At 41.4% G+C, this 26,448-nt stretch overlaps 1 protein-coding gene across 3 annotated transcripts in view; it reads left to right on the top strand.

The window, feature by feature from the left end:
* The window catches only part of ddr2a (discoidin domain receptor tyrosine kinase 2a), a 166,526-nt gene that overhangs the window by 112,299 nt on the left and 27,779 nt on the right, over window positions 1-26,448 (top strand). For all 3 annotated transcript variants that reach the window (XM_060830162.1, XM_060830160.1, XM_060830161.1), the window contains exons 3-7: window positions 8,623-8,725; window positions 10,227-10,455; window positions 11,229-11,376; window positions 19,110-19,215; window positions 25,055-25,241. In XM_060830162.1, coding sequence (XP_060686145.1) covers window positions 8,623-8,725; window positions 10,227-10,455; window positions 11,229-11,376; window positions 19,110-19,215; window positions 25,055-25,241 — 773 coding nt within the window. The remainder of the gene's footprint in view (window positions 1-8,622; window positions 8,726-10,226; window positions 10,456-11,228; window positions 11,377-19,109; window positions 19,216-25,054; window positions 25,242-26,448) is intronic.

The following is a 26,448-nucleotide window of genomic DNA, read 5'->3' as shown; positions in this document are numbered from 1 at the left end:
TCTCCAGTACAATTTTCTTACTAATGTTAATTTCCTTCAACTCCTCATTCTCCCTAACCATTAGGATCCCTAATTCTGGGCGATTTGTTGTATCTCCCTGAGTGAAAATGGACACAAATCAATCATTTAACTTCTCTGCCAGTTCTCTATTCCCCAATATAAATTCTCCTGACTCTGCCTGTATGGACCCACTCTTAGTCAAAATGGTTCCTTTTTATGAGCCCTAAGAAGCTTCTAATGTCTGTTTTTACATATTTTGCTAGATTACATGCATATTCTTTTACCCATTTCCTTATCAGTTTCTTGTTCCTCCTTTGTTATATTCCAGAAATACTCCCAAACCTCAGCTTTACTGCTACTTCTGGTAACTTTATAGCTCTTTTCTTTTAATTTTATACAACCCTGAACTTCCTTTGTTCACCATGGTTGACCAACTTTGTAAAAATGTACACAATGTTTTTTAACCATGGAGATTCAAAAGCAAGAAAACAGCATGAATGTCCTTGACAATTCAGTCCCAAAAGCTTTACAGCCAATAAGTACTTCCTGAAGGCCAGCCACAATTGTAATGCAGAAAACATTACAGTTAATTGATGTACAAACTCCCACAAACAGCAACATAATAATAACCAGATCATCTTTCTTCTAGCAATATTAGTTGAGAGATAGGTTCTTTCAGGTTCCCTGCCAAAACCTGTCTTCTTCATATTGTGTCATGCAATCTGTTACATCTACCTTGGGCTGCACGGTGGCTCAGTGGTTAGATTCTGGTCTCGGGCGACTGTCTGTGTGGAGTTTGCACATTCTCCCCGTGTCTGCATGGGTTTCCTCCGGGTGCTCCGGTTTCCTCCCACAATCCAAAGATGTGCAGATTAGGTGAATTGGCCATGCTAAATTGCCCATAGTGTTGGGTGCATTAGTCTGGAATAAATGTGGATTTGGGGAATGGGTCTGGGTGTGTTACTCTTCAGAGGGTCGGTGTGGACTTATAGGGCTGAAGAGCCTGTTCCCATACTGTAGCTAATCTAATCTACCTAGGAAGGTAGAATGTAGAAACAGGAGTACATTATTTATCACGTAGTGCCATTCAATGAGATGATGGACATTTTGTAACCCAACTCTGTACCCAACTTTTCCCCAAATCCTTTTGTTCCTTTAGCAAATAAAGATCAATCAATGTCAATTTTAAAATTAACAATTGATCTTACATCAATTGCCTTTTGCAGATAAGATTTCCAAACTTGTCACCCTTTGTAAAAGTGAACCCAAATTTTATTCCTGAAAGGTTGGCTCCATTTTTTACGCTATGTCCTCTCATCCTACACCCTTAAACTAATACAAATAGCTTATCTTAATCTGTCTCCTTAATAGCTTGAAGCTTTTGATCAAGTCACCCCATAACTTTCTAAATTCCAGAGAATAACTGGTGTAATGTTGTCTTGTAACCCATCCTTGAAATCCGAGTACCATTTTACTAAGTTTACACTGAATATTTCCAAGGCCAATATATCCTGGTCTCCAGAGCTGCTGTATTGTTGGTGTTGTCAGTCCAGTTTATGGCTATATAGCTGAAGCACAATTCCTAGCCACTTGTATTCTATTAAGTCTCTGTATAAAGGACAGCATTGCATTAGTCTTCTTGATTATTTTCTGTACTTGTTCATGACTTCCTGAATGGCATCTGACCCATGGGTCTATTTGGAACTTTGGGTTTCCGACATTCCACCATTAGAAATTGCAATTGCTCTACCAATTATACATCAGGAATGAAATCCATTTGCCATAATTATCTCCTTTAGTTGATCTATTGCTATCTGTTTGTACTGTAATTTTATACTTGCATGTATGTCAAACATATGCAACCTGAGTGTCTTCAGCAAAAATTGGATAAATGCCTTTCTATCCTGTCACATATATAGTTAGTAAATAAATGAATAATTCAGGCACCAACAGCTTCTTAGGGGAGAACACTGGTCATATTCTGTCAATTAAAGCACCTTCCATTTATCCTGACCCTGTCTCCTGCCACTCAGCTCATTTCCTAATCATGTCAAGACTTTGAGATTCAGCATTGGGTAACAGTCCAACCAGGATTTTATCTGGAATTTAAAAACTGCAAATAACAAGCATAGACATTTTTCTGTGCATTATCTTCGTGCCTGAAGGGAAGATAAATCACCTATTTAACATATCATGCATAAACAACACTTCCGGTAGTTAAAAACTCCATCCATACTGGGCTTGGAGTTTCTGCCCAGATTCTGTGCTCAAGTGTCAGAAGTGGGACTTGAACCCACAACGTTCTTTTGCAGTTTGAGCTATTCAAGTTTGAGCCAGATACCAAGCTGGTTGTGGAGCTCCGCAGAAGATGGTAACACCCTCCTTTTGGCAGCGTATTCTGTAATGCTGCTCGGAGGCTGTTGGGTGTCTCGAAAAATGTTAAATGTGTTAGATTCCATCAAAGTAGGAAGTTAGCAGATTCATTTGCTGATTAAAAAAAAATTGCTTAAGCTTTAAACACCTCCAAGCATTGGTGTTTATTAAGAAAATCGTTGTATCAGCTGAAGAAAAAGCAATTATTTGTTTAATCAGAAAGATATTTAATTTCCTCGAACATTAATACCATTTTTGTCATTACTTGCTCTGTTTTGCATATTGAAAAGTCCAGCTGTAATATTTGACATGAACTGACTTTCTGCTCAAATTATATGATACACATGACCAAAGTCTAATGATAATGTATGTATGTTGGAGCCAGTGGTAAGACGGTAAATATTGGGAAACAATTAGACCATTCATCTTGTTTTTTTTCCCATATTGCTGCCAAGGTCTACAGTGCTGGTTTAGGACTGTACCAAACTGCTGTAAAATCAGGGTGGAATCAAGTCTAGTACTTTTCCATTCTTTGTGTTCAAAGCTGACAGTCTTTTTTCCTCATACTGTATCCTCTATGCATGCTTGCAGTCTGTGGGTCTGCAGCTGAGACCCAGGAACTGAGAATAGTACTTAATATTGGCATTGCAGGAAAGGCCAGAGGTGACAATTTGGAGTGGACTCCAGCTGCAACTCAAGAGTTCGACAACTTAAAGAAAATAAACCCAATACACTTTGCAAGCATCGTGATTGTGTAATGTCTGTGTAGATTTGACTCAGCTTGCTTTGGCCGACACCAAGCCAAGGAGACTATTTTCATAATATTTCATGAAACAGTACTCTCTGCCCCCACACCCACTCCCATCCTACTGCGCTACCTCATCAGTGCGGAAATTGAATATTGACACGTCCTTGAACTTCTAACCATTTTCTGTGGATCACTGCCTCTTACTTCACACAAAATAAAACTTTATGAACATTCAAGGAAACGGACTTCTTTTGTTTGGAAACATTGTCAAACAGTATCTCCTGCGGGTTACCATTCTGTGGAAGGTACTTTCGTACACTGTGCTTTTAAAGTTTGTCTTTTCAGTAATGTGCAGCCAGTCCTGAAACTATTTATTATCCTCGTTTGTTTTTTAAAAAAATTAGTCATGCATTTGACAAATCTGACTTGTTCAAGTAAAAGTGGAGTTCACTACAGCAACTAATGCTGCTTCAAGAAATCCATTGAACTTTGAATTAAAGCTGCACTGAGCACAAAATGATGAGTTGGCACTGGGAGTAGTATTTAAAAATAAATGCCTATGTAGAGTTGGGTATATGCAGTAATGAGTACCAAATGTCCTGGATGAGTATCTTCATCCTATGTTAGTGCAGTAAACTTTACTGCTGAGGGCAAAGTGGGAGTGCTGTTGAAAACTGTCACTGTCCGTGTTGCAGATGGCAAGTTTCTCCCCACCCCTGTTCCTATGAATCACAATTGACGTTATTCCACAATCACCGTCTACCTCCATAATTCCTTTGCTATCATTTAAATGACTTACAGATAAACAAAAACCAGGTATAGATATTTTCAAGTAACTCTCAGTCAGAAGTATGACATTGTAGCACATTTGATTGCAATGTGCTTTGTTACCTTGATTGAATTAAAAGCATACAACAACCAAAAATCAATTTTTTTTCTATTTTTATGAAACTTAACAAGACCCAATCTGCAGAAGCTATGATCCTGGTGGGGTCCAATAAAGCTTAAAGAAGAACTCTGAACAATCAAACATTTAACTGACTGAGCAATGCCAAAAAATTTACATTTTTTAAAAAAATTGTATAAGTAAAAATAAATTGAACAAAGTTAGTGCCATTAATTTAACACTATCCTATAAGGACTTATGTTATAAATTCAGTTCTGCTTTTCCTTGTACTGCTTAAGAGATTCTTTATCTAATGGAATGTTGAAGATTTTGCTGGAACCAATCCGAAAGGTATGCCACAGCTCTCCACAATTTAACTTCATTCATATTAACATTCGAGCTATTCCTTGAGGTATCAATTATATGGGCTCCTTCCATTTAGTTGAACAATTCTCCATTTTCTTTCAAGAACTCATGACTCTGAATTCTTCAGCTACTTACTCTATCTTTGAATGTATACAAGCTGTTTGTTTTTCCTAGATTTCTCTGATAGCCTCTGTATAACTCACTTTAATGATTGCTTTCTGTCAAAAGACTTTCTGAGGTTCACTATTGATTTCTAACATTAGCTACTAACCAGACTATATTTTTGAGCTGCTTTTCCCTGGTGAAAACTAAGCTAAACTGAAATGATTTGGAGGTGACAGTGTTTGACTGATGTGTACAAAGTTAAAAATCACACAACACCAGGTTATACTCCAACAGGTTTACTTGGGAGTACTAGCTTTCAGAGCACTGCTCCTTCATCAGGTTGTCTACCTGATGAAAGGACAATGCTGTGAAAGCTAGTGCTTCCAAATAAACCTGTTGGACTATTTAGATTAGATTACTTACAGTGTGGAAACAGGCCCAACAAGTCCACACCGACCCTCCAAAGAGCAACCCACCCAGACCCATTCCCCTATATTTACCCCTTCACCTAACACTTTGGCAATTTAGCATGACAATTCACCTAACCTGCACATCTTTGGACTGTAGGAGGAAACCGGAGCACCCAGAGGAAACCCACGCAGACAGGGGAAGAATGTGCAAACTCCACACAGACAGTTGCCTGAGACGGGAATTGATCCCTGGTGCTGTAAGGCAGCAGTACTAACCACTGTGCCACCGTGCCACTAAATGTACTTTAACCTGGTGTTGTGTGATTTTTACCTTTAAACTGAAATGAACTGCCTGATTCTGTAGCAAACACACAGATAGGTCAAACAAAGGAAATTTCTACCCCGACATTCCACCTCCATGAACTTAAAATATCTTTGGGTACTCTCAAACAGAAATGTAAAGAAATCACTTTACTTCCCGTTGTGGTTCTGTTCACCGAGCTGGAAGTTTTTGTTGCAAACGTTTCGTCCCCTGGCTAGGTGACATCATCAGTGCTTTGGAGCCTCCTGCGAAGCGCTTCTTTGATGTTTCTTCCGGTATTTATAGTGGTCTGTCCTTGCCGCTTCCGGGTGTCAGTTTCAGCTGTCCGCTGTGGTGGTTGGTATATTGGGCCCAGGTCGATGTGTCTGTTGATGGAGTTTGTGGATGAATGCCATGCCTCTAGGAATTCCCTGGCTGTTCTCTGTCTGGCTTGCCCTATGATAGTAGTGTTGTCCCAGTCGAATTCATGTTGCTTGTTGTCTCCGTGTGTGGCTACTAGGGATAGCTGGTCGTGTCGTTCCGTGTCTAGTTGATGTTCATGTATGCAGATTGTTAGCTGTCTTCCTGTTTGTTCTATATAGTGTTTTGTGCAGTCCTTGCATGGTATTTTGTATACTACATTAGTTTTGCTCATGTTGGGTATCTGGTCCTTCGTTCTAGTAAGTTGTTGTCTGAGCGTGGCTGTTGGTTTGTGTGCCGTTATGAGTCCTAAGGATCGCAGTAGTCTGGCTGTCAGTTCTGAAACGCTCCTGATGTATGGTAGTGTGGCTAGTCCTTTTGGTTGTGGCATGTCCTCGTTCCGTGGTCTTTCTCTTAGGCATCTGTTGATGAAGTTGCACGGGTATCCGTTTTTGGCGAATACCTTGTATAGGTGTTCCTCTTCTTCTTTTTGCAGTTGTGGTGTACTGCAGTGTGTTGTGGCCCTTTTGAATAGTGTCCTGATGCAGCTTCGTTTGTGTGTGTTGGGGTGGTTACTTTCATAGTTTCGGACTTGGTCTGTGTGTGTTGCTTTCCTATATACCCTTGTGCAGTGAACTTCTGACTGAAAATGAAGGGCTGAGTTTTGTATCAACAAAAAAGCAAAAGAACTCAAAGAAAGCCTTGCTCAAAAGTTGAGTGATAGCTCTGGTGAGAATGATAGCTCAGTCTCTACGTTGTGTTTTGTAATGTTCTTTATGTGGTTTCCCATTGTGGGCCTACTGCAATGTCATTGAGCTGGCTAAGCTACCAATTACATTAAAGAATTATTTGAGCCAGCCAGCCATGAAACTAAAAGCACTAATCATCAAATCACTTTTCCAGAGAATGAGATAAAGATTGGGGCAAATAGACAATGTAGAAGCTGACATATCATGAACAAACATTTTTATGACTAATCACTTTTTAAACTGAAGGCATTTGGTATGCTGACCTTTATTGGTCAGAGTATTGAGTACAGGAGTTGGGAGGTCATGTTGCAGCTGTACAGGACATTGGTTGGAATATTGCGTGCAATTCTGCTCTCCTTCCTATCTGAAAGATATTGTGAAACTTGAAAGGGTTCAGAAAAGATTTACAAGGATGTTGCCAGGGTTGGAGGATCTGAGCTACATGGAGAGGCTGAACAGGCTGGGGCTGTTTTCCCTGGAGCGTCGGAGACTGAGGGGTGATCTTATAGAGGTTTACAAAATTATGAGGGGCATGGATAGGATGAATAGACAAAGTCTTTTCCCTGTGTTCGGGGAGTCCAGAACTAGAGGGCGTAGGTTTAGGGTGAGAGGGGAAAGATATAAAAGAGACCTAAGGGGTAACTTTTTCACACGGAGGATGGTATGTGTATGGAATGAGCTGCCAGAGGAAGTGATGGAGGCTGGTACAATTGCAACATTTAAGAGACATTTGGATGCGTATATGAATAGGAAGGGTTTGGAGGGATATGGGCCGGGTGCTGGCAGGTGGGACTAGATTGGGTTGGGATATCTGGTCGGCGTGGACAGGTTGGACCGAAGGGTCACTTTCCATCTGTACATCTCTATGACTCTATAACTCTAAACTAGATTTAACTAAAAGTATATTTTTTTAAATCTTGTTCAAAATAGTGATCAGTCATAATAGAGACTTGCAGCAACATGCCACAATTTTAAAATTATTTACTCAAATAAAAGCAAAATACAGCTAATGCTGAAAACCTTAAATAAAAACACAATGTACTGGAGAAACTCAGCAGGTCTGACAGCATCTATGGAGAGAAAGCACAGTTAACATTTCAAGTCTGACATGGACCCTCCTTTAGAAGAAGTCATGTTGGACACAAAATGATATCTCTGTTTCTCCCTGTCCAGATGCTGCCAGATCCCTTGAACTTCTCAAGTAGTCTCTATGTTTATATTATCCATTTTCCTTTCAGCAACAGATTGATTGCTCAGAAATAGTCATTACTCGATTGTAATGATAATGAAAGCTGACCGTTTTCTGTCAAAACGGTACATATTTTAGGCCATAAGCGTTACTTTACAAGGTAACCTTTTATCCCTGCACAACAACTATCCGTAACTGTTGAGCAAACTGCTGTCAGTCTAAAGCAACCTACTGTCACAGTTACTGAATTGTCCTGTTACATGAGGTGAAATAAAGGGGTATGCATTTCTTTTGTTCCTATGCAAACATTTATTTCAGCAAGTAACTGGCTCTTCATCTACTGTACCACTGCACAATTCCATACTGACATTTTAAACGTTTGCCAACTTTGTGAAAAATAAAGTTACCTCACTATTTTATTTTAAATGCTGGAATGTTCCCCAATCATTGACCACAGGATTTGAATTATATTCCCCAATCATTGACCACAGCTATCTTTAAATCCAAAAGCTCGCTTTCCATTTTTGCAAGTTGAATTCAAAAGGCTCAATGACAATATGGCTTGAAAATGGCCAGCTGTCTAATTTACGGCCTCCATCAAAACTGGAACGAGGTAGGCTTTGATCAGGTGAGGGTTGCAAACTTGATTTTCACGATTTCAAGCCTCCACTGACCTGGTTCAGCATTTTTCTGAAGTTCCCCTGTCTATGTGGAATGCATCTTAAATGCAGCAAAGCTGCAAGATATCAATAAGGCATGTTAATATTTACCCTAAACAATTTAATAAATTTGTAAATGGGATTTATAAGCAGAACATTTATAAATTTACTCAAGTTAACACATCAGTGGAAAAAACAGTAATCAACCTTTTGTAGGCATCGTTTACACAAAGTTTCTGAATATCATTTCCAGAAAGAACTGGGGCAGATTTAATCTAATGGAATTAATTGATGCATTAACCCAATACATCAGAATGATGAGAAAGAAAGAAAGAGACAATGTGTATGTGTGTGAGAGAGAGGAGCACTACTAAACACATGCAATGTTAAAGACCTGAACTCTTCATCTTCTACAGCTTTGTGTCGCTATCCACTTGGGATGTCGGGTCAGAAAATCCCTGATGAAGACATCACTGCTTCCAGCCAGTGGTATGATTCCACTGCAGCCAAACATGGAAGGTGAGTGGACATTCTGTCTGCAGTTTCTAGTCATTAATAGGTGGAATGTGATATTTACAGTGACCATACAATAGGGTACCAGCTGTGACAATGTCAGGATATGTTTTTGATGTCTAAGGATTTATCCATGTTACAAGACAGGAATATCGGAGGGGAAATTCAAGGCCGATCGATGCTTGAACAGAACACATCAGATCTTTCAGCAGACATAAAAAGAACTGACAGATTGGTGTGTGCAACTTCAAGACTGAAAACTCGCAAAAACAGAAATAACTGAAAACACCAGGGTCATGGAAACTAATTTGAATAGCACTTTCAAGATCTGGAGCTGAAACCAAAGTCTCCAAATTATCCCATAATTTACTAAATATTGGGAAGATCCAAGCCTTCAGTCTTCGACCCATCCACTAGTCACTAATGCCATTCCTCTCCATGGCACTTGTCTGAAGCTAAACAAGTCTCTTTGCAATCTTAGTGCCCTACTTGAGATGAAATCTAACTCTGTATCTACTCTACCATCAAGGCTATTTGCTTCCAGCACTGTAACATGATCCAATTCTGTCCCCACCTAAGTTCATCTGTTGCTGAACTCTCCTCCAAGCTTTCAATATTGCCAAATGCCCATTGTCCATGTGCATAAAGTTTGAAGTTGAGACTAACTCTCCAGGTGTAACAGTCAAATCCTAAATCTTGGCTTACATTGGTTAGGGTACAAAACTGGTGCATATTCCTGAAAAATATTCCTGATTTCATTGTCAGTTGTAAATATCCATGGGTAAATACTAGAGCACATACCTGGTTGTACCCTGGGAGTTTCTTGATAGGAATGCCTTGTTGTAAATGTATAGGGTTATATATGCAGTTATGAATACTAATAAAAAACCCGAGAATTTCAGGGGTTATCTGGCATATTTCAGCTTTCAATACTTAGGTGTGAAATGCACTCCGGTGACTTACATCCCTGCGTAGGTCAAGAGTAAATAGGTATGAATTTTATAGAATCATAATGCAAAGAAAGAAGCCGTGTGTCCCAAAGAGTCTATATTGGTTTTCTGTAGAGCAGTGTAGTCAGTCCTATTTTCGTGATCCAATCCCAAAGCCCTTCAAGTTTATTTTCTGTATCCCTGTCCACAGATGCTCCCGGACCTGCTAAATTTCTCGAGCGTTCTCTTTGTTTCAGATTTCCAGAATCCGCAATATTTTGCTTTAATTCGTGCAGATTCTACCCTGGCTTTCAAAGGAAATTAGATAATTGTCTGAAGAGAAATAAAGTGTAAGGATGCATGGATAGGGCAGGGTACAAGGTGCTTTTGTGGAAAGCACAAGGCATTAGATTCCATCTGTATTGTAACTATTCTATGAGTCCATCCTTCCCACTTGCGCCTTGCAGTTTACTTCACGGGCCTGATGTCAATACTATTTAAAACTTTTCAATTTGAACGCTATTGTATTTTGCTACCCATGAGCTGAGCACTGATAATGCTCTCTTGCCAACTCATAGGCTGGATTTTGAAGAAGGGGATGGAGCCTGGTGTCCAGATGGTCCTGTAGATCCTGAGGACATGGAATTCCTTCAGGTTGACCTGCGAACTCTGCACTTTATTACCCTGGTGGGCACTCAGGGGCGCCACGCTGGAGGTCATGGCAATGAGTTTGCTCAGATGTATCGGCTTGACTACAGTAGAGATGGAAACCGATGGAATTCATGGAAAAATCGACATGGGAAACAGGTAAATTCAGCATCAAAGGCATGCCCATATTTTACCACAGCTGGCAATGGGAGCAGTTGAAACCATTGCTCAGTAACATCCAATTCGTATGGTGAGAGTACAAATGGTGAGTAAAGGGTGTTATGGTAATATATAACTCTTTCAAGGTCATGTATTTATCTTTCAAGTAAGAACATCTGAAATAAGTTAGACTGAATAAATGTATCGTATTAGAAGTAATTTTTACTTTGGGTAAATTAAGAGAAATGTATCAGTGGCTGAATCACCTAAAGTAAAATAACTCAAATGCATTTGCGTTAATCTCTCAGTCATATTTCCTGTAGAAAGAAAGCACCATTTGTATCTTTTATTAGGACATCTCCTTCCCCACCTCAGGCTTTATTTCCTACAAGCCAATTCTAGGTCCTGTCCATTTTGAGGCAGAGATTTGAGGTAGGTAGTTTGCTCCCATGCTTTGGCCAATGCTACTCTATTGCAAAAGCAGAAGGACCTGTGCTTTCTTATATTTGTAAAATGTAGAGTATAGCACTGAGAGTGGTGGTCCATGCTACCCCACCTACCATTCTCCTCCCCTCCACCCTAGCTCCTGGCATTAAAATTAGAGCCAAAGACTCTCATAACGAACTCTCACAAGCACCCATTTCAGAGGCAAGTGTGCTACTACTGAGCCAATTCTAAGACAAGTCTTTAATCAAAACATTGAAGTGAATTGCTGGACATCCTGCTGTGGATAGAGGCTTTTTTCATTTTGGCTGTTTTTTTTTTGTCTTCAGGTAATTGAAGGAAATGCAAACCCATATGATGCTGTACTGAGGGATCTGGAGCCACCAATGATAGCTAGATTCGTCAGGTTCATACCAATTACTGATCATTCCATGAGTGTGTGTATGAGAGTGGAGCTCTATGGATGTGAATGGCTAGGTAAGTGCATGCACGGTCTCAGAAGATAAGACAAATACGTACAAGGCTGATTTTGATCAAGAGATTTGGAGAGTCATTCGTATTTCCATTTCCTCTGAGCAACCATTATTGAATCATTACACCCACTATCCATGGTAATATGCTTAAGATACCTGTCCTTATATGAGTGTCTTTATGTATGCATGTCTATGTTTGCAGTTTCAATGAACATTTATAAAGCACATTTAATGTCACAAGACCCTTCACAGGAATATGAAATGTGACAGCAAACACCTAAAGTGATTTAAGGGCAGAATGCCCAAGGCTGGGCAAAATATGTCATTTTAAAGAGTGTCTTAAAGGAGGAAGGGGAGGTTGAGAGACAGAGAGATTAAAGGAGAGAATTAAGTCCTAGATTTGAAGGCCAAAATGCCAATGGTGGAGCAATTAAAACTAAGAGTAAAAAATGAGGTCTGCAGATGCTGGAGATCACGGCTGCAAATGTGTTGCTGGTCAAAGCACAGCAGGCCAGGCAGCATCTCAGGAATAGAGAATTCGACGTTTCGAGCATAAGCCCTTCATCAGGAATAAGAGAGAGAGAGCCAAGCAGGCTAAGATAAAAGGTAGAGAGGAGGGACTAGGGGGAGGGGCGATGGAGGTGGGATAGGTGGAAGGAGGTCAAGGTGAGGGTGATAGGCCGGAGTGGGGTGGGGGCGGAGAGGTCAGGAAGAGGATTGCAGGTTAGGAGGGCGGTGCTGAGTTGAGGGAACCGACTGAGACAAGGTGGGGGGAGGGGAAATGAGGAAACTGGAGAAATCTGAATTCATACCTTGTGGTTGGAGGGTTCCCAGGCGGAAGATGAGGCGCTCCTCCTCCAGCCGTCGTGTAGTTGTGTTCTGCCGGTGGAGGAGTCCAAGGACCTGCATGTCCTCGGTGGAGTGGGAGGGAGAGTTAAAGTGTTGAGCCACGGGGTGATTGGGTTGGTTGGTTCGGGCAGCCCGGAGGTGTTCTCTGAAGCGTTCTGCAAGTAAGCGGCCTGTCTCACCAATCCGGCCTATCACCCTCACCTTGACCTCCTTCCACCTATCCCACCTCCATTGCCCCTCCCCCTAGTCCCTCCTCCCTACCTTTTATCTTAGCCTGCTTGGCTCTCTCTCTCTTATTCCTGATGAAGGGCTTATGCTCAAAACGTCGAATTCTCTATTCCTGAGATGCTGCCTGGCCTGCTGTGCTTTGACCAGCAACATATTTGCAGCAATTAAAACTAAGGTTGCTCATAAGGCCAGTTTTTAAGGAGCACAAGTAACTTCAAGGTTGTATAGAAATTGTGTTGTCATGTAAGTTGAGAACCCTTGGTCTGTACTCAGTGGAGTTCAGAAGGATGGGGAGGTATCTGATTGAATCTTAAAGAATACTGACAGATCTGGATAGATTGGACATGGAGAAGATGTTTCCACTTGAGGAGAGATTAGGACCCAAAGGTACAAATTCAGAACGAAGGCATGACACTTTAGAACTGAAATAAAGAAGATTTTCTTCAGCCAAAGGATGGTTCATCTTTGGAGCTCCTTGTCACAGAGGGCTATGGAGGCCAATCGTTGAGTGTATTTAAGACAGAGGTAGATAGGATCTTGTTTAATAAGGGTGTCAAAGGTTACAAGGAGAAGGCAGGAAGATTATTGAGAAATATATTAGCCATGATCAAATAGCAGAGCAGACTCAGTGGGCCCAATGACCTCATTCTGCTACTTTATTTTATGGTCCCATGGGGCATGGATGAATTTGAAAACAAGAATTCTAAAATGAGTGTGTATGTATGTAGTTTTATGATTAAGTCTAAATGTGTGATTCAGTGTGTGTGTACAATAACGTCACTTTGTCAAGGGATCTACCAAGGAAAAAGGATGCAACCATCAGATTCTTCCAAGATGAACTATTTTGAGATTGGCTCAAAATGAGCTTTACCCAGTTGTTGGTTGGTAAATCCAAAGCAATTCTGCCAACAATTTGTTGCTTTCCCAGTGTTTCACCATTGGAATGGTGATGCCTTGGAGTGCTTTACAGAATACACGAAAAACAAATGGACACAGATAATAGGGAAAAAGAAATTTATAGAATATTATATTTGTGTTGGAGAGAAAAGCATATCGGAAGAGAAAGGTTTGAAAGGAGCTTCTGAAAACATAGAGGAAGGATTTTAAAAAGGGAGGGACTCATGGATTTGAGAGCTTTCCAGCATAAATAAAGATTATGCTCCAACCATCCATGAATTCCTCGCAGGTGAAAAGTTAAAGTGCGTCTTTGTGAAAAAGGCGTTTGGGAAAGATTTATAATATATTAATGTCAATGTGTTGATTGGTTGAATGTCAGTTATTATAATATTCTTAAGTTATGGATTATGTTACATTTGTGACAAAAATGATAAAAATTCTTCTGGTTTTACATACAAAGAAACAAAAATTGTTGAATAACATTTCATCAAGCTGCTGTGTCTTTAATTGAGATACACACCCACAGTTCTATTTGGGAGGGAATTCCAGAACTTTAACTAACAATGACATCACACTTTCAAGTCCAGTTAGAGTGAGACACAGAAAGGAACTTGAAGGTGGTGCTGTTCCTCAAGAACCAACAGAAATTTGGTTTTGCCAAACTGCAAAATTTAGTCTCAAATTGACTGCACTCAATAATTTCTCTATTAGAGTCATAGAGATGTACAGCATGGAAACTGACCCTTCGGTCCAACCCGTCCATGCTGACCAGATATTCCAACCCAATCTAGTCCCACCCGCCAGCGCTCGGCCCATATCCCTCCAAACCCTTCTTATTCATATACCCATCCAAATGCTTCTTAAATGTTGCAATTGTATCAGCCTCCACCACATCCTCTGGCAGCTCTTTTCATACATGTACTACCCTCTGCGTGAAAAGGTTGCCCCTTAGGTCTCTTTTATATCTTTCCCCTCTCACCCTAAACCTACTCCCTCTAGTTCTGGACTCCCCGACCCCAGGGAAAAGACTTTGTCTATTTATCCTATCCATGCCCCTCATAATTTTGTAAACCTCTATAAGGTCACCCCTCAGCCTCCGACGCTCCAGGGAAAACAGTCCCAGCCTGTTCAGCCTCTCCCTGTAGCTCAGATCCTCCACCCCAGCAACATTCTTGTAAATTTTTCAAGTTTCACAACATCTTTCCGATAGGAAGGAGAGCAGAATTGCATGCAATATTCCAACAGTGGTCTAACCAATGTCTGTACAGCCACAACATGACCTCCCAACTCCTGTACTCAGTACTCTGACCAATAAAGGAAAGCATACCAAACGCCTTTCTCACTATCCTAGGACCTTACCATTAAGTGTATAAGTCCTGCTAAGATTTGCTTTCCCGAATGCAGCACCTCGCATTTGTCTAAATTAAACTCCATCTGCCACTTCTCAGCCCATTGGCCCATCAGGTCCACCTCCTCTTGTAATCTGAGGTAACCCTCTTCGCTGCCCACTACACCTCCAATTTTGGTGTCATCTGCAAACTTACTAATTGTACCTCTTATGCTCACATCCAAATCATTTATGTAAATGACAAAAGGTAGAGGACCCAGCACCGATCCTTGTGCACTCCACTGGTCACAGGCCTCCAGTCTGAAAAACAACCCTCCACCATCACCCTCTGTCTTCTACCTTTGAGCCAGTTCTGTATCCAAATGGCTAGTTCTCCCTGTATTCTATGAGATCTAACCTTGCTAATCAATCTCCCATGGGGAACCTCGTCAAACACCTTACTGAAGTCCATATAGAAAACATCTACCACTCTGCCCTTATCAATCCTCTTTGTTACTTCTTCAAAAAAACTCAATCAAGCTTGTGAGACATGATTTCCCACGCACAAAGCCGTGTTGACTATCCCGAATCAGTCCTTGCCTTTCCAAATACATGTACATCCTGTCCCTCAGGATTCCCTCCAACAACTTGCCCACCACTGAGGTCAGGTTCACCGGTCTATAGTTCCCTGGCTTGTCTTTACCGCCCTTCTTAAACAGTGGCACCACGTTTGCCAACCTTTGGTCTTCCAGCACCTCACCTGTGACTATCGATGATACAAATATCTCAGCAAGAGGCCCAGCAATCACTTCTCTAGCTTCACACAGAGTTCTCGGGTACACCTGATCAGGTCCTGCGGATTTATCCACCTTTATGCATTTCAAGACATCCAGCACTTCCTCCTCTGTAATCTGTAATCTGAGATTGCACCACATTTTGGGTGTTCTTCTAGGTACAAGCCTCAAAACTTTGCTAATGTTGCCGATTGGCAGTATAATGGGTGACATTGAGCTCCTGGTCTTAAGACAATCAATCTGTTTTATTTAACACAGGAGGTGTTAGTGCATATATTGTAATGTTGGGAATAATTCACGTGGCACCTTTTCACATTGTCAGGGCACTCCAGAGTGACAATGACAAAGGCTTACTCCTGGCCTTACACAGGACAGTACTAGAGCTGGGAAGATATAATTATCAGGAAGGTGACAGCAGACTGGGACGCTCAACTGGAGAGAAGAGTCCACTGAGGCTTGACCTACTAAAAATATTGAAGGGGTTAGATGTAGAAAGCCATTTATCTTAATGGAGGATTTCAAACCATATTTGTTACGCTTAAGAAAGACACTAAAAATTCAGTAGGGATTCGAGAAAAAAAGGTTCTTCACAGAGAGAGTGGGTAGAATATATAATTTCTTACAACATGGAGTAATTATGGTGAATAACACAAATATCTTTAAGGGCACACCAAATTGAGTCATAGAGATATACAACACAGAAACAGACCCTTCAATCCAATTCATCCATGCCTACCAGATATCCTAAATTAGTCTAGTCCCATTTGCCAGCATTTGGTCCAAATCCCTCTCTCAACCCTTCCTATTCATATACCCATCCTGGTGCCTTTTAAATATTGTAATGGCACCAGCCTTCACCCCTTCCTCTGACAGATCATTCCATTCACACAACCCCTCTCTCAGTGGAAAAAGTTGCCCCTTCGATCCCTTTTAAGTCTTTCCCCTCTCATCTTAAACCCATGCCCTCATGTTTTAGACTCCCTACCTCAGGAAAAAGGGAGTCTGTTTACCCTATCTATACCCCTCAAGTTTTATAAACCACTATAAGGTCACTAAAGTGGTGCCACTGTTTAAGAAGGGTGGTAAGGACAAGCCAGGGAACTATAGACCAGCGAGCCTGATGTTGGTGGTGGGCATGTTGTTGGAGGGAATCCTGAGGGACAGGATGTACATATATTTGGAAAGGCAAGGACTGATTAGGAATAGTCAACACGGCTTTGTGCATGGAAAATCATGTCTCACAAACTTGATTGAGTTATTTGAAGAAGTAACAAAGAGGATTAATGAGGGCAGAGCAGTAGATGTGACCCATATGGACTTCAGTAAGGCATTCAACAAGGTTCCCCATGGGAGACCGGTTATCAAGGTTAGATCTCATGGAATACAGGGAGAACTAGCCATTTGGATACAGAACTGGCTCAAAGGTAGAGACAGAGGGTGGTGGTGGAGGGTTATTTTTCAGACTGGAGGCCTGTGACCAGTGGAGTGCCACAAGGATCGGTGTTGGGTCCTCTACATTTTGTCATTTACATAAATGATTTGGATGCGAGCATAAGAGGTACAGTTAGTAAGTTTGCAGATGACAACAAAATTGGAGGTGTAGTGGGCAGCGAAGAAGGTTACCTCAGATTACAACAGGATCTGGACCCAATGGGCTAAGAAGTGGCAGATGGTGTTTAATTTAGATAAATGCGAGATGCTGCATTTGGGAAAGCAAATCTTAGCAGGACTTATACACTTATTGGTAAGGTCCTAGGGAGTGTTGCTGAACAAGGAGACCTTGGAGTGAGGGTTCAGAGCTCCTTGAAAGTGGAGTCATAGGTAGATAGGATAGTGAAGAAGGCATTTGGAATGCTTTATATTATTGGTCAGAGTACTGACTACAGGAGTTGGGAGGTCATGTTGCGGATGTACAGGACATTGGTTAGGCCACTGTTGGAATATTGCATGCAATTCTGGTCTCCTTCCTATCGGAAAGATGTTGCCAAACTTGAAAGGGTTCAGAAAAGATTTACAAGGATGTTGCCAGGGTTGGAGGATTTGAGCTATAGGGAGAGGCTGAACAAGCTGAGACTGTTGTCCCTGGGGCATCGGAGGCTGAGGGGTGACCTTATAGAAGTTTACCAAATTATGAGTGGCACGGATAGGATAAATAGACAAATTTTCCCTGGGGTCGGGGAGTCCAGAACTAGAGGGTTTAGGTTTAGGGTGAGAGGGGAAAGGTATAAAAGGGACCTAAGGGGCAACTTTTTCATGCAGAGGGAGTTACGCGTATGGAATGAGCTGCCAGAGGATGTGGTGGAGGCAGGTACAATTGCAACATTTAAGAAGCATTTGGATGGGTATATGATTAGGAAGAGTTTGGAGGGATATGGGCTGGGTGCTGGCAGGTGGGACGAGATGGGGTTGGGATATCTGGTCAGCATGGATGGGTTGGACCAAAGGATCTGTTTCCATGCTGTAAATCTCTATGACTCTATGATCCCTCAGCCTCCAATGCTCTAGGGAAAATACCCCCAGCCTATTCAGCCTCTCCCTATAGCTCAAACCCTCCAACCTTGGCAATTATCCTCATGAGTCATTTCTGAACCTTTACAAGTTTCACAAGTAAGCAAGCAAGAGAGAAAGGAACAGGAATTGTGGTCACATTAGGTAAAATAAGGTTCAAGGAGACTCATAAGGAGCATGAACAAAGGCACAAACTCATTCGGCCAATTGGCTTTATTCTAAAATAAATTTGATATTATCCTATGAACTGCTCTCATTACTATTATAGAAACATGATAACCAATTTGCAAAAAGGTGAGCTCCCACATGCATTCAGTTGAATGTTGATGGTGATTGAGGAAAGGGGGTTTTCAGGGGATTGGAAGTGGATGTGAATAAAATTTCTCCTATTCATAATGATGTGGTAAAGTTAACACAAATATAAAATGGAGTATTTCCCTACAATACTATTTTTAAAGTTACTTTAGACTAAAGGAATTCTATTGGCATTGCCTCGTTAAGCTAACGGTACAATTGAATAGGATGTGTTTTAACTCCTGAGCCTGGCTGAGTACCTGTACAAACACACCAGGATGTACATCTGTAATGTCCAGTCTGCTTTAATACTGGAATCTCATTGCAATACCAGCCCCTTACCAAATGGGGTTGCTTGCTGCAATTGAACCTGTGCAACATTGGGAGGCCTACCAGTTTCCTCTTGGTAGGAAGACAGTAGAAGATTTATGAACACAGATTTGGAGGAAGCATCGGCATTAATTGTCCAAACTATTTATTATGGTGTCCAGGGGTCACCGTCTGCTCTTCCTGGCCCCTCAAAGACCATTTTGGTTTCTATTTACTAAAGAAGGGCCTGTTCTTCTGCCTAACTGCTTCTAGTCAGCAGCATTTCTATAGCAGATAGCCATGCAAATAGTTTTGGGATCTTACTGATGTGATAAACAACTATTCCTGAGATTTAAGGAGGCCTTCCATTGGAATTAAATTTGTAAGCAAGCCACTTTGATTTTAATTATCATACTGTTCAGTTTGCTATGAGTGACAGGAGCAAAATTGCAAACCATATTGTGCAGCATAGTTAAAGGCTAGTGAACATTTATTGTATCTTTGATTTCCTCTGGTTATGTCTTTGTACAGATGGTCTGGTGAGTTACAGTAGTCCAGTTGGTCACCAAATTTTCTCACCCAGGAGCCCCACAGTTTATTTGAATGATTCAGTCTATGATGGTGCAATCAGTTCAAGGTAAGATGACCTACATTTTAACAAGTTTCCCCTATCTCTACTCTCCAAGCATGTTGCTTTTTAACAGGATTTTCAGCGGTGACTATCAGGATTGGTCTCACTGAAGTTGGGGTGATGTACAACACCATGAGTTGGAAGAGTTTGTGGAGGCGCCAAAGACAGAACTCATGCTTAAAATATATCTGTCTTAAAGAAATTTGCTTGTTAGCCAGTTTTATTTTTCTCAAATTCCCAGCAAAATTTCAGATCCATATTAAATCAAATACTCAGTATCCCAAACAATGGTACATTTTGACCTGGAGGTGGTGCTCACCACAATCCATAGTCGAAATCACTTGAGAATTTTGATCCTATTTTGAAACAGTTCTATTTGCCTGACAACAGGATGTGGTGTAGAATAAAGAAACTGTTTCTGAGGATTGGAACCTCACCAAAAAACTTTTCGCAAGAAGCACAAATGTCATAAAATAATGTAGTTGTCTGTATTTCACAGCTGTTGTTGAATAGTCTGTCCTAATTCTTCAGTCATTCTATTTTACTGAATTGTCATGATAACTCCTCCCCACCTCTGTAATCTATTCTTACCCGACTAACTTTTGAAAACTATGACTTTTTATTCATCTCCATGTTACCACAAGACAGAGGAGCAGAATCAGGCCATTTGGCCCATCAAGTCTGCTCTACCATTCAATCATGGCTCATATGTTTCTCAACCCTGTTCCTCCTGCCTTCAACCTATAACCCTTGATCCCCTCACTAGTCAAGAATCTATTTATCTCTGTCTTAAATATACACAATGACGAGGCCTCTACAGCACACTGCTGCAATGAGTTCCACTGGCTGAGGAAATTCCTCCATCTCAGTTTGAAAGGGTCATCCACTCACTCAGAGGCTGTGCCCTTGGCTCTTAGTCTCTCCTTCCAACGAAAACATCTTCTCCACCTCCACTCTATCCAGGCCTCTCAGTATTTTGTAAATTTCAATCAGATTACACCCCCCCCCGCCACCCCACCCCCCTTCCCCACCCTTCTAGCCTCCATCAAGTACATACCCATAATCCTCAATTGCTCCTTGAGTGACAAGCTGTTCATCTCTGGGATCATTCTAGTAAAACTAATTTGGAATCCCTCCAATGCCAGCATATCCTTTGTTAGATACAGGGCCCCAAACTGCTCACATTATTCCAAATGTGGTTTGAGCCTTATACAGCCTCAGCAGTACATCTCTGCTCATGTATTCCAGCCCTCTCAAAATAAATACAAACATTGCATTTGCCTTCCTAACTGCCAACTGAACCTGAATGTTAATCTGAAAAGAATTCTAACTTACAGCTCCCAAGGCCCTTTGTGCTTCAGATTTCCAAAGCCTTTCCCCATTTAGAAAATACTCTATCACTATTCTTCCAGCCAAAATGCATAACCTCACACTTGCCCACTTTGTATTCTATCTGCCACTTCTTAGCCCAATTTTCTCATATGTACATATGTTTCTCCCTGCTTCCTTAAGACTGCCTGCCCCTCCACCTATCTTTGTGTCATCTCCGAACCGAGCGACAGTACCTTCAGTTCCTTCATCCAGATCAAAGTTACAAATCACACAACACCAGGTTATAGTTGAACAGGTTTATTTGGAGGCACTAGCTTTTGAGGCGCTGTCTCTTCATCAAGTGGTTCTGCAACAGGACCATAAGACATAGAATTTAAAGCAAAATGGTTACATGTCATGGAGCTGTCATGATATATTAAACAAATTTAGATTAAGTTATTAAGTTTTTCATCTTTTAGGATGGGATATGCTAGTTTCAGTTCCTTAATATGTAAATCCCAGAACTCTTTTTAAGTTACATTCTCAAAAAAGCTTCAGCTTTTCTAACAATAGGTGCCATCTCAGCTCAGACCATGCATTAAAGGTGTGAGGTTAAAGTTTGTCTGTGTCCCAATGTTGCATCAGACTGGTTCTAAAGTGGGACTTACAGAATCTTACATGGATTTATGCAGTTTTTGAGCAAAATAAAATGTAGTTCTGCAAATACAAATTCACCCCATCAACTTACATGTGTGTGCATGCAGGAGAGACAGAGTGAGTGAATGCATGTGAGCATGTGAGTGCATGTGACTGTGTGTGTATGTAAGTTTGGTCAAGTATGTGTGAGAATGTGATGGGGTAGAAGCCTGTGAGAGGGTGCGTGCAAGGGGTGCATTTATGTGCGTATGATAAAGAACTTGTGTATGAGAGAGGGTCTATGTGAGTGTGAGTATGTGGGAGTGTGTGTTTGTTTGCGTGAGAGAGTGTATAGTGGGGTCACCTGTAGTGTGACGTGAACCCAAGGTCCCCATGGGTACCCAATTTGGCTATCAGTTTCTATTCGGCACTTTGTGTTATTGCTTATCTGAAAGTCCAGCCTTGGTGGATGGTCACGCTGAATGAACTGGACTGCTGTGTTTCCTGACTGAGGGGAAACACTCCTGCCTGGTGATCATTGCGCAGTGTCCATTCATCCGTTGTCATAGTGTCTGATCAGTCTTGCCAATATACCATTCCTCAGGGCATCCTTGCCTGCAGTGTATGAGATAGACAATGTTGGCCGAGTCACATGAGTACCTGCCGTACATGGTGGGAGGTAACCCCACATGTAATGGTGGTATCCATATTGACTCTCTGACACGTCTTGCAGCTGCTTTCATGACAGGCTTGTAGGGTGTCATGGTCGATGTTGTCCTGATGGCCGGGCAGTTTGCTGAGAACACTGATCTGTTTGAGGTTTGGTGGTTGTTTAAAGGTGAGAAGTGGAGGCGTGGGGAAGGCCTTGGTGAAGTGCTCATCCTCATCGATAATGTGTTGCAGGCCACGAAGAACATGACGTAGTTTTGGTTCCAGGGGAGTGCTGGAAAACGAGGGTACCCAATCGGTTGCAGCCCGGGTCTGTCTCTTGAGAAGGTCATTACTTGCAGTTGATGAAACCTTAATAACCTCCTCAGGAGACAGACACGGACTGTAACTGATAGGGTAAACTTTGTTGTCCAGCACTTCCTGGGATCCAAAACTATGCCATGTTCTTCATGGCCTGCAACACATTATCGATGAGGATGAGACCTTCCCCACGCCTCCACTTCTCACCTTTAAACAACCACCAAACCTCAAACAGATCATTTTTCTCAGCAAACTGCCCAGCCTTCAGGAAGACATCGACCAGGACACCGTACAACCCTGTCACGACATTTGCTGCAAAATGTGTAAGAGTATCGACATGGATACCAACACTATATGAGGGGACACCCCCCACCATGTATGCGGTAGGTACTCGTGTGACTCGGCAAACATTGTCTATCACATATGCTGCGGGCAAGGATGTCCTGAGGCATGGTACATTGGCGAGAACGAGCAGACACTATGACAATGGATGACTAGACACCATGCAACGATCACCAGGCAAGAGTGTTCCCTCCCAGTTGGGGAACGCAGCAGTCTGGGACATTCGGCCTCAGACCTTCGGGTGACCACCTTCAAGGTGGACTTCGGGACAAGCAACAACGCAAAGTGCTGAGCAGAGGCTGATCGCCAAGTTTCGTACCCCTGGGGATGGCTTTAACCAGGATCTTGGGTTCATGTCACACTACAGGTGACTCCACTGCACTATACATACTCTCATACACACACTCCTACATACTCACAAACTCACACAGTTTCTCTCTCATATACAAGCTCTTTATCATACGTACACACATGCAGCCCCCGCACTCACACCCTCGCACGCACCCTGTCACAGGCTTATACCCCATTAAACTCTCACACATACTTGATCAAGCTTACACACACACATACACAATCTCTGTCACATGCACTCACACTCACATGCTCTCACTCTGTCTTTCCTGCATGCTCACACATATAAGTTGATGGGGTGAATTTGTATTTGCAGAATTGTATTTTATTTTGCTCAAAAACTGCATAAATCCATGTAAGATTCTGTAAGTCGCACTTTAGAAATAGAATGAGTCTGATGCAACATTGGGACACAGACAAACTTTAACCTCACACCTTTAATGCATGGTCTGAGCTGAGATGGCACCTATTGTTAGAAAATCTGAAACTATTTTGAGAATGTAACTTAAAAGAAGGAGTTCTGGGATTTACATTTTAGAGAACCGAAACTAGCATATCCCATTCTAAAAGATGAAAGCTTTAATATATCATTATAACTCCATGACACGTTACTGTTTTGCTATAAATTCTGTGTCTTATGGCCTGTGCCACTGATAAAGAGGTAGCACCTCAAATGCTAGTTGGACTATAACCTGGTGTTGTGTGATTTTTAACTTTGTCCACCCCAATCCAACACGGGCACCTCCAAATCATTCAACCAGAGCGTTATTGTCGAATGTGAATAGTTGTGGTCCCACATGGATCCTTGCAGAACTCCATTAGTCACTGGCTGCCATCCTGAAAAAGACAACTTGATCCCTACTCTCTGCAGCCAATCCTTTATCCATACTAGTACTTTGCCCCTAACACCATGGGCTATTATCTTATTTAGCAGCTTCCTGACCAGCACCTTGTCAAAGGCCGCCTTGGAATCCAAAAAGATCATGTCCACTGGCTCTTCTTTGTCTAGTTTGCTCATTACATCCTCAAAGAATTCAAACAGATTTGTCAGGAATGACCTTCCCTTGACAAAGTCGTGCTGGCTATTGATCATTGTCTCTTAAAGGTATTAGAAAATGGGATGCAAATTTGTCTACGAATTAAATTCATGAAGCAAAGAATGGTTATAGCACAGAATCAGGTCATTTGATCCACCAAATCTGTGCCAGCCCTCTGCAAAAGCAATTTAGTTCGCTTCACACACTTGCCCTTTCCCCTGGGCCCTGCAATGATCTTCCCTTCAGGTGTTTGTCCAATTCCCTTCTGAAAGCCAGAATTGCATATGTTTCTATCACTCTGTCAGGCAGTGCATTCCTGACCCTAAATGTTATCTAAAATGCTTTCTCTCATTCCGTCCTTTCATTTGTTTGCTAATGCCCTCAAAACTTTTCATTATTTAAGGAAGTTTTGGACCCATTCTTTAATCCCTAAAATTGAAGTCAGTCATATTGGCATTAGTAGTATAGTTTTAGCATCAGTGCTGCACACAGAGTAACAACAGCTCTGCATGATACAACAATGGTATGAGACCAACTACACAAAGGATAATTATGATATAATGATTGGGATATTATGATGCATTCAAGCAGCAGCGAATCTAACTCTTATTAATGGCAAGTTACAACACTGCCATGCTGTGGCAACACAGCCAGTTTCTTGAAATATTTAGCACAGTACTAACTTAAAAACGATTAAACACTGGAGTACTTTATTGCAGTTCTTCCTTCAAGGTTTTTTTGAAACAGCAATTGCCCGAATAAAGAATTGCAAATAGACCACAAACACCATTAACCCTTAATGCTTCGGTTTCTTTTTGAGGAATGTTTATAATGACATATTATTTATATTATTTATAAAAATAATTTTGTGGATGATTATGGCATAAAAGTGGAAAATACAGAAAATTCTCAGCACGTCAGGCAATATCTGTAAAGTGATCAACAGAGCTTCTATTTCAGGTCAAGAGCTTTTTGTTAGATCAACACAACTGCTGCATTTGTAACTGTTCTGTATACTTATTTTCTTAATCATCTGCCTCTTGGTAAAATAAACAAATGCCACTGATAGATGCAACTAAATTTAGTATCTTCACATTGAGTCCCATAAGTGACATAATGATTCTTACAGGCTTTTAACCCCAAGTATATTCTATTCTTCTGTTTTTGAATAAGCCTCATCATTGCCTCTTTGTTCCTAGGATGATTTCAGAAGGACTTGGTCAGATGACAGATGGTGTCTGGGGTTTGGATGATTTCACACAGAGTCATGTGTACAACGTGTGGCCAGGGTATGACTATGTGGGATGGAGGAATGACAGCTTTGAAAACGGCTATGTACAAATTCTCTTCGAGTTTGATCGGATCAGAAATTTCACAGCAATGAAGGTACAACCTGCTCTCTTATTCCTTTGTAAATGTCATTCTTTCAACAAATGTTCGATGATTAGAAGCATTCATGAGATTTGTTTGGACCAACAATAACTTTCTTTAGAGTGTTAACATAATGCATTACCAGAGGTTATAAAACAAAATTTGATATTGAGCCAAGTAAGGAGATATTAGATCAGATGTGCAAAGGTTTTGGTAAAGAGGTAAGTCTAATTAAAGGAGGGAGAGTAAGGTAGAGAGCTCAAGAGGTTCAGGAATTCCACAATTTCAAGCCTAAGCATCAAAAGGCAGAGTCACTGATGGCAAAGCATTGATATATGATTGGTACACAAGTGGCCAAACCTGGAGAAATACAGAGATTTTGTAGAGTTGTAGGGCTGAAGAAGGTTATAGGTTAGGCCAGTGTGAGACCATGGTGGGATTTGAAAACAAGGATGATTTTATTTTAAGTCAAACTGTTGCCAGTCTGGGAGACCAAGAATCCGGAGAAAAGGATTGCCTTTGTCATAGCCCACCATCTTTAAAGATCAAGGACTCCACATTTCCTGCTGACTTCCAATGGACCTCAGCTGTAATGCTAGCAGTGGCCTGATAGACCTCACCTGAAAATGGCGTGGACCTCCTGCTCAGCTTTATAAGAATTGACCTCCACCTTCCCTTTACAAGTAGCAATACTGTTGAGGGCAGATGTCAAAGCCAGTCATGGATCCTTTCACTGCTTGCATGAACGCAACAGATCCCAATAGGAAGAGATGGAAAAGAAAACAGTAGTAAATGAAAATAATTAAAACTACCAGTGTTCTTCTCCCCTGTCTCCATGCTAACTCAGTGAATTTACCCAGTGAACTTAAATACATACCAAGCTCCATTCCCAGTCTGTGCTCATTCACCTTATTTTATCAATGTGGCAGAAGGTTCTCTCCCTATGCCTTGCTATGACAAGAAAGACCAGCCTGGATTCCTATTCTTTATGGTTATTCAGTATTCACTATCCCGCAGGTATTAACTAATGAGGACCTCAGGAACATACACCACTTTAGTTGAATAGTATCTTTGTAGACAGCCATCTTTGATAAGATACAGCACAGCAAACATTCACTCTGCAAGTTGTTAGTTGTGGGTCACTTCTCAAGTCAAAAGGTTCCAGGTTCCCATCCCATTCAAGAGATTTGAGCACAAAATCTGCCCTACTGTGGAACACAGT

Source organism: Hemiscyllium ocellatum, chromosome 9 (genome assembly GCF_020745735.1).
Source record: "Hemiscyllium ocellatum isolate sHemOce1 chromosome 9, sHemOce1.pat.X.cur, whole genome shotgun sequence".
Taxonomy (NCBI): Eukaryota; Metazoa; Chordata; class Chondrichthyes; order Orectolobiformes; family Hemiscylliidae; genus Hemiscyllium; species Hemiscyllium ocellatum.
Note: the sequence above shows the minus strand (reverse complement) of the source record. Positions and strands in the feature narration are given on the sequence as shown.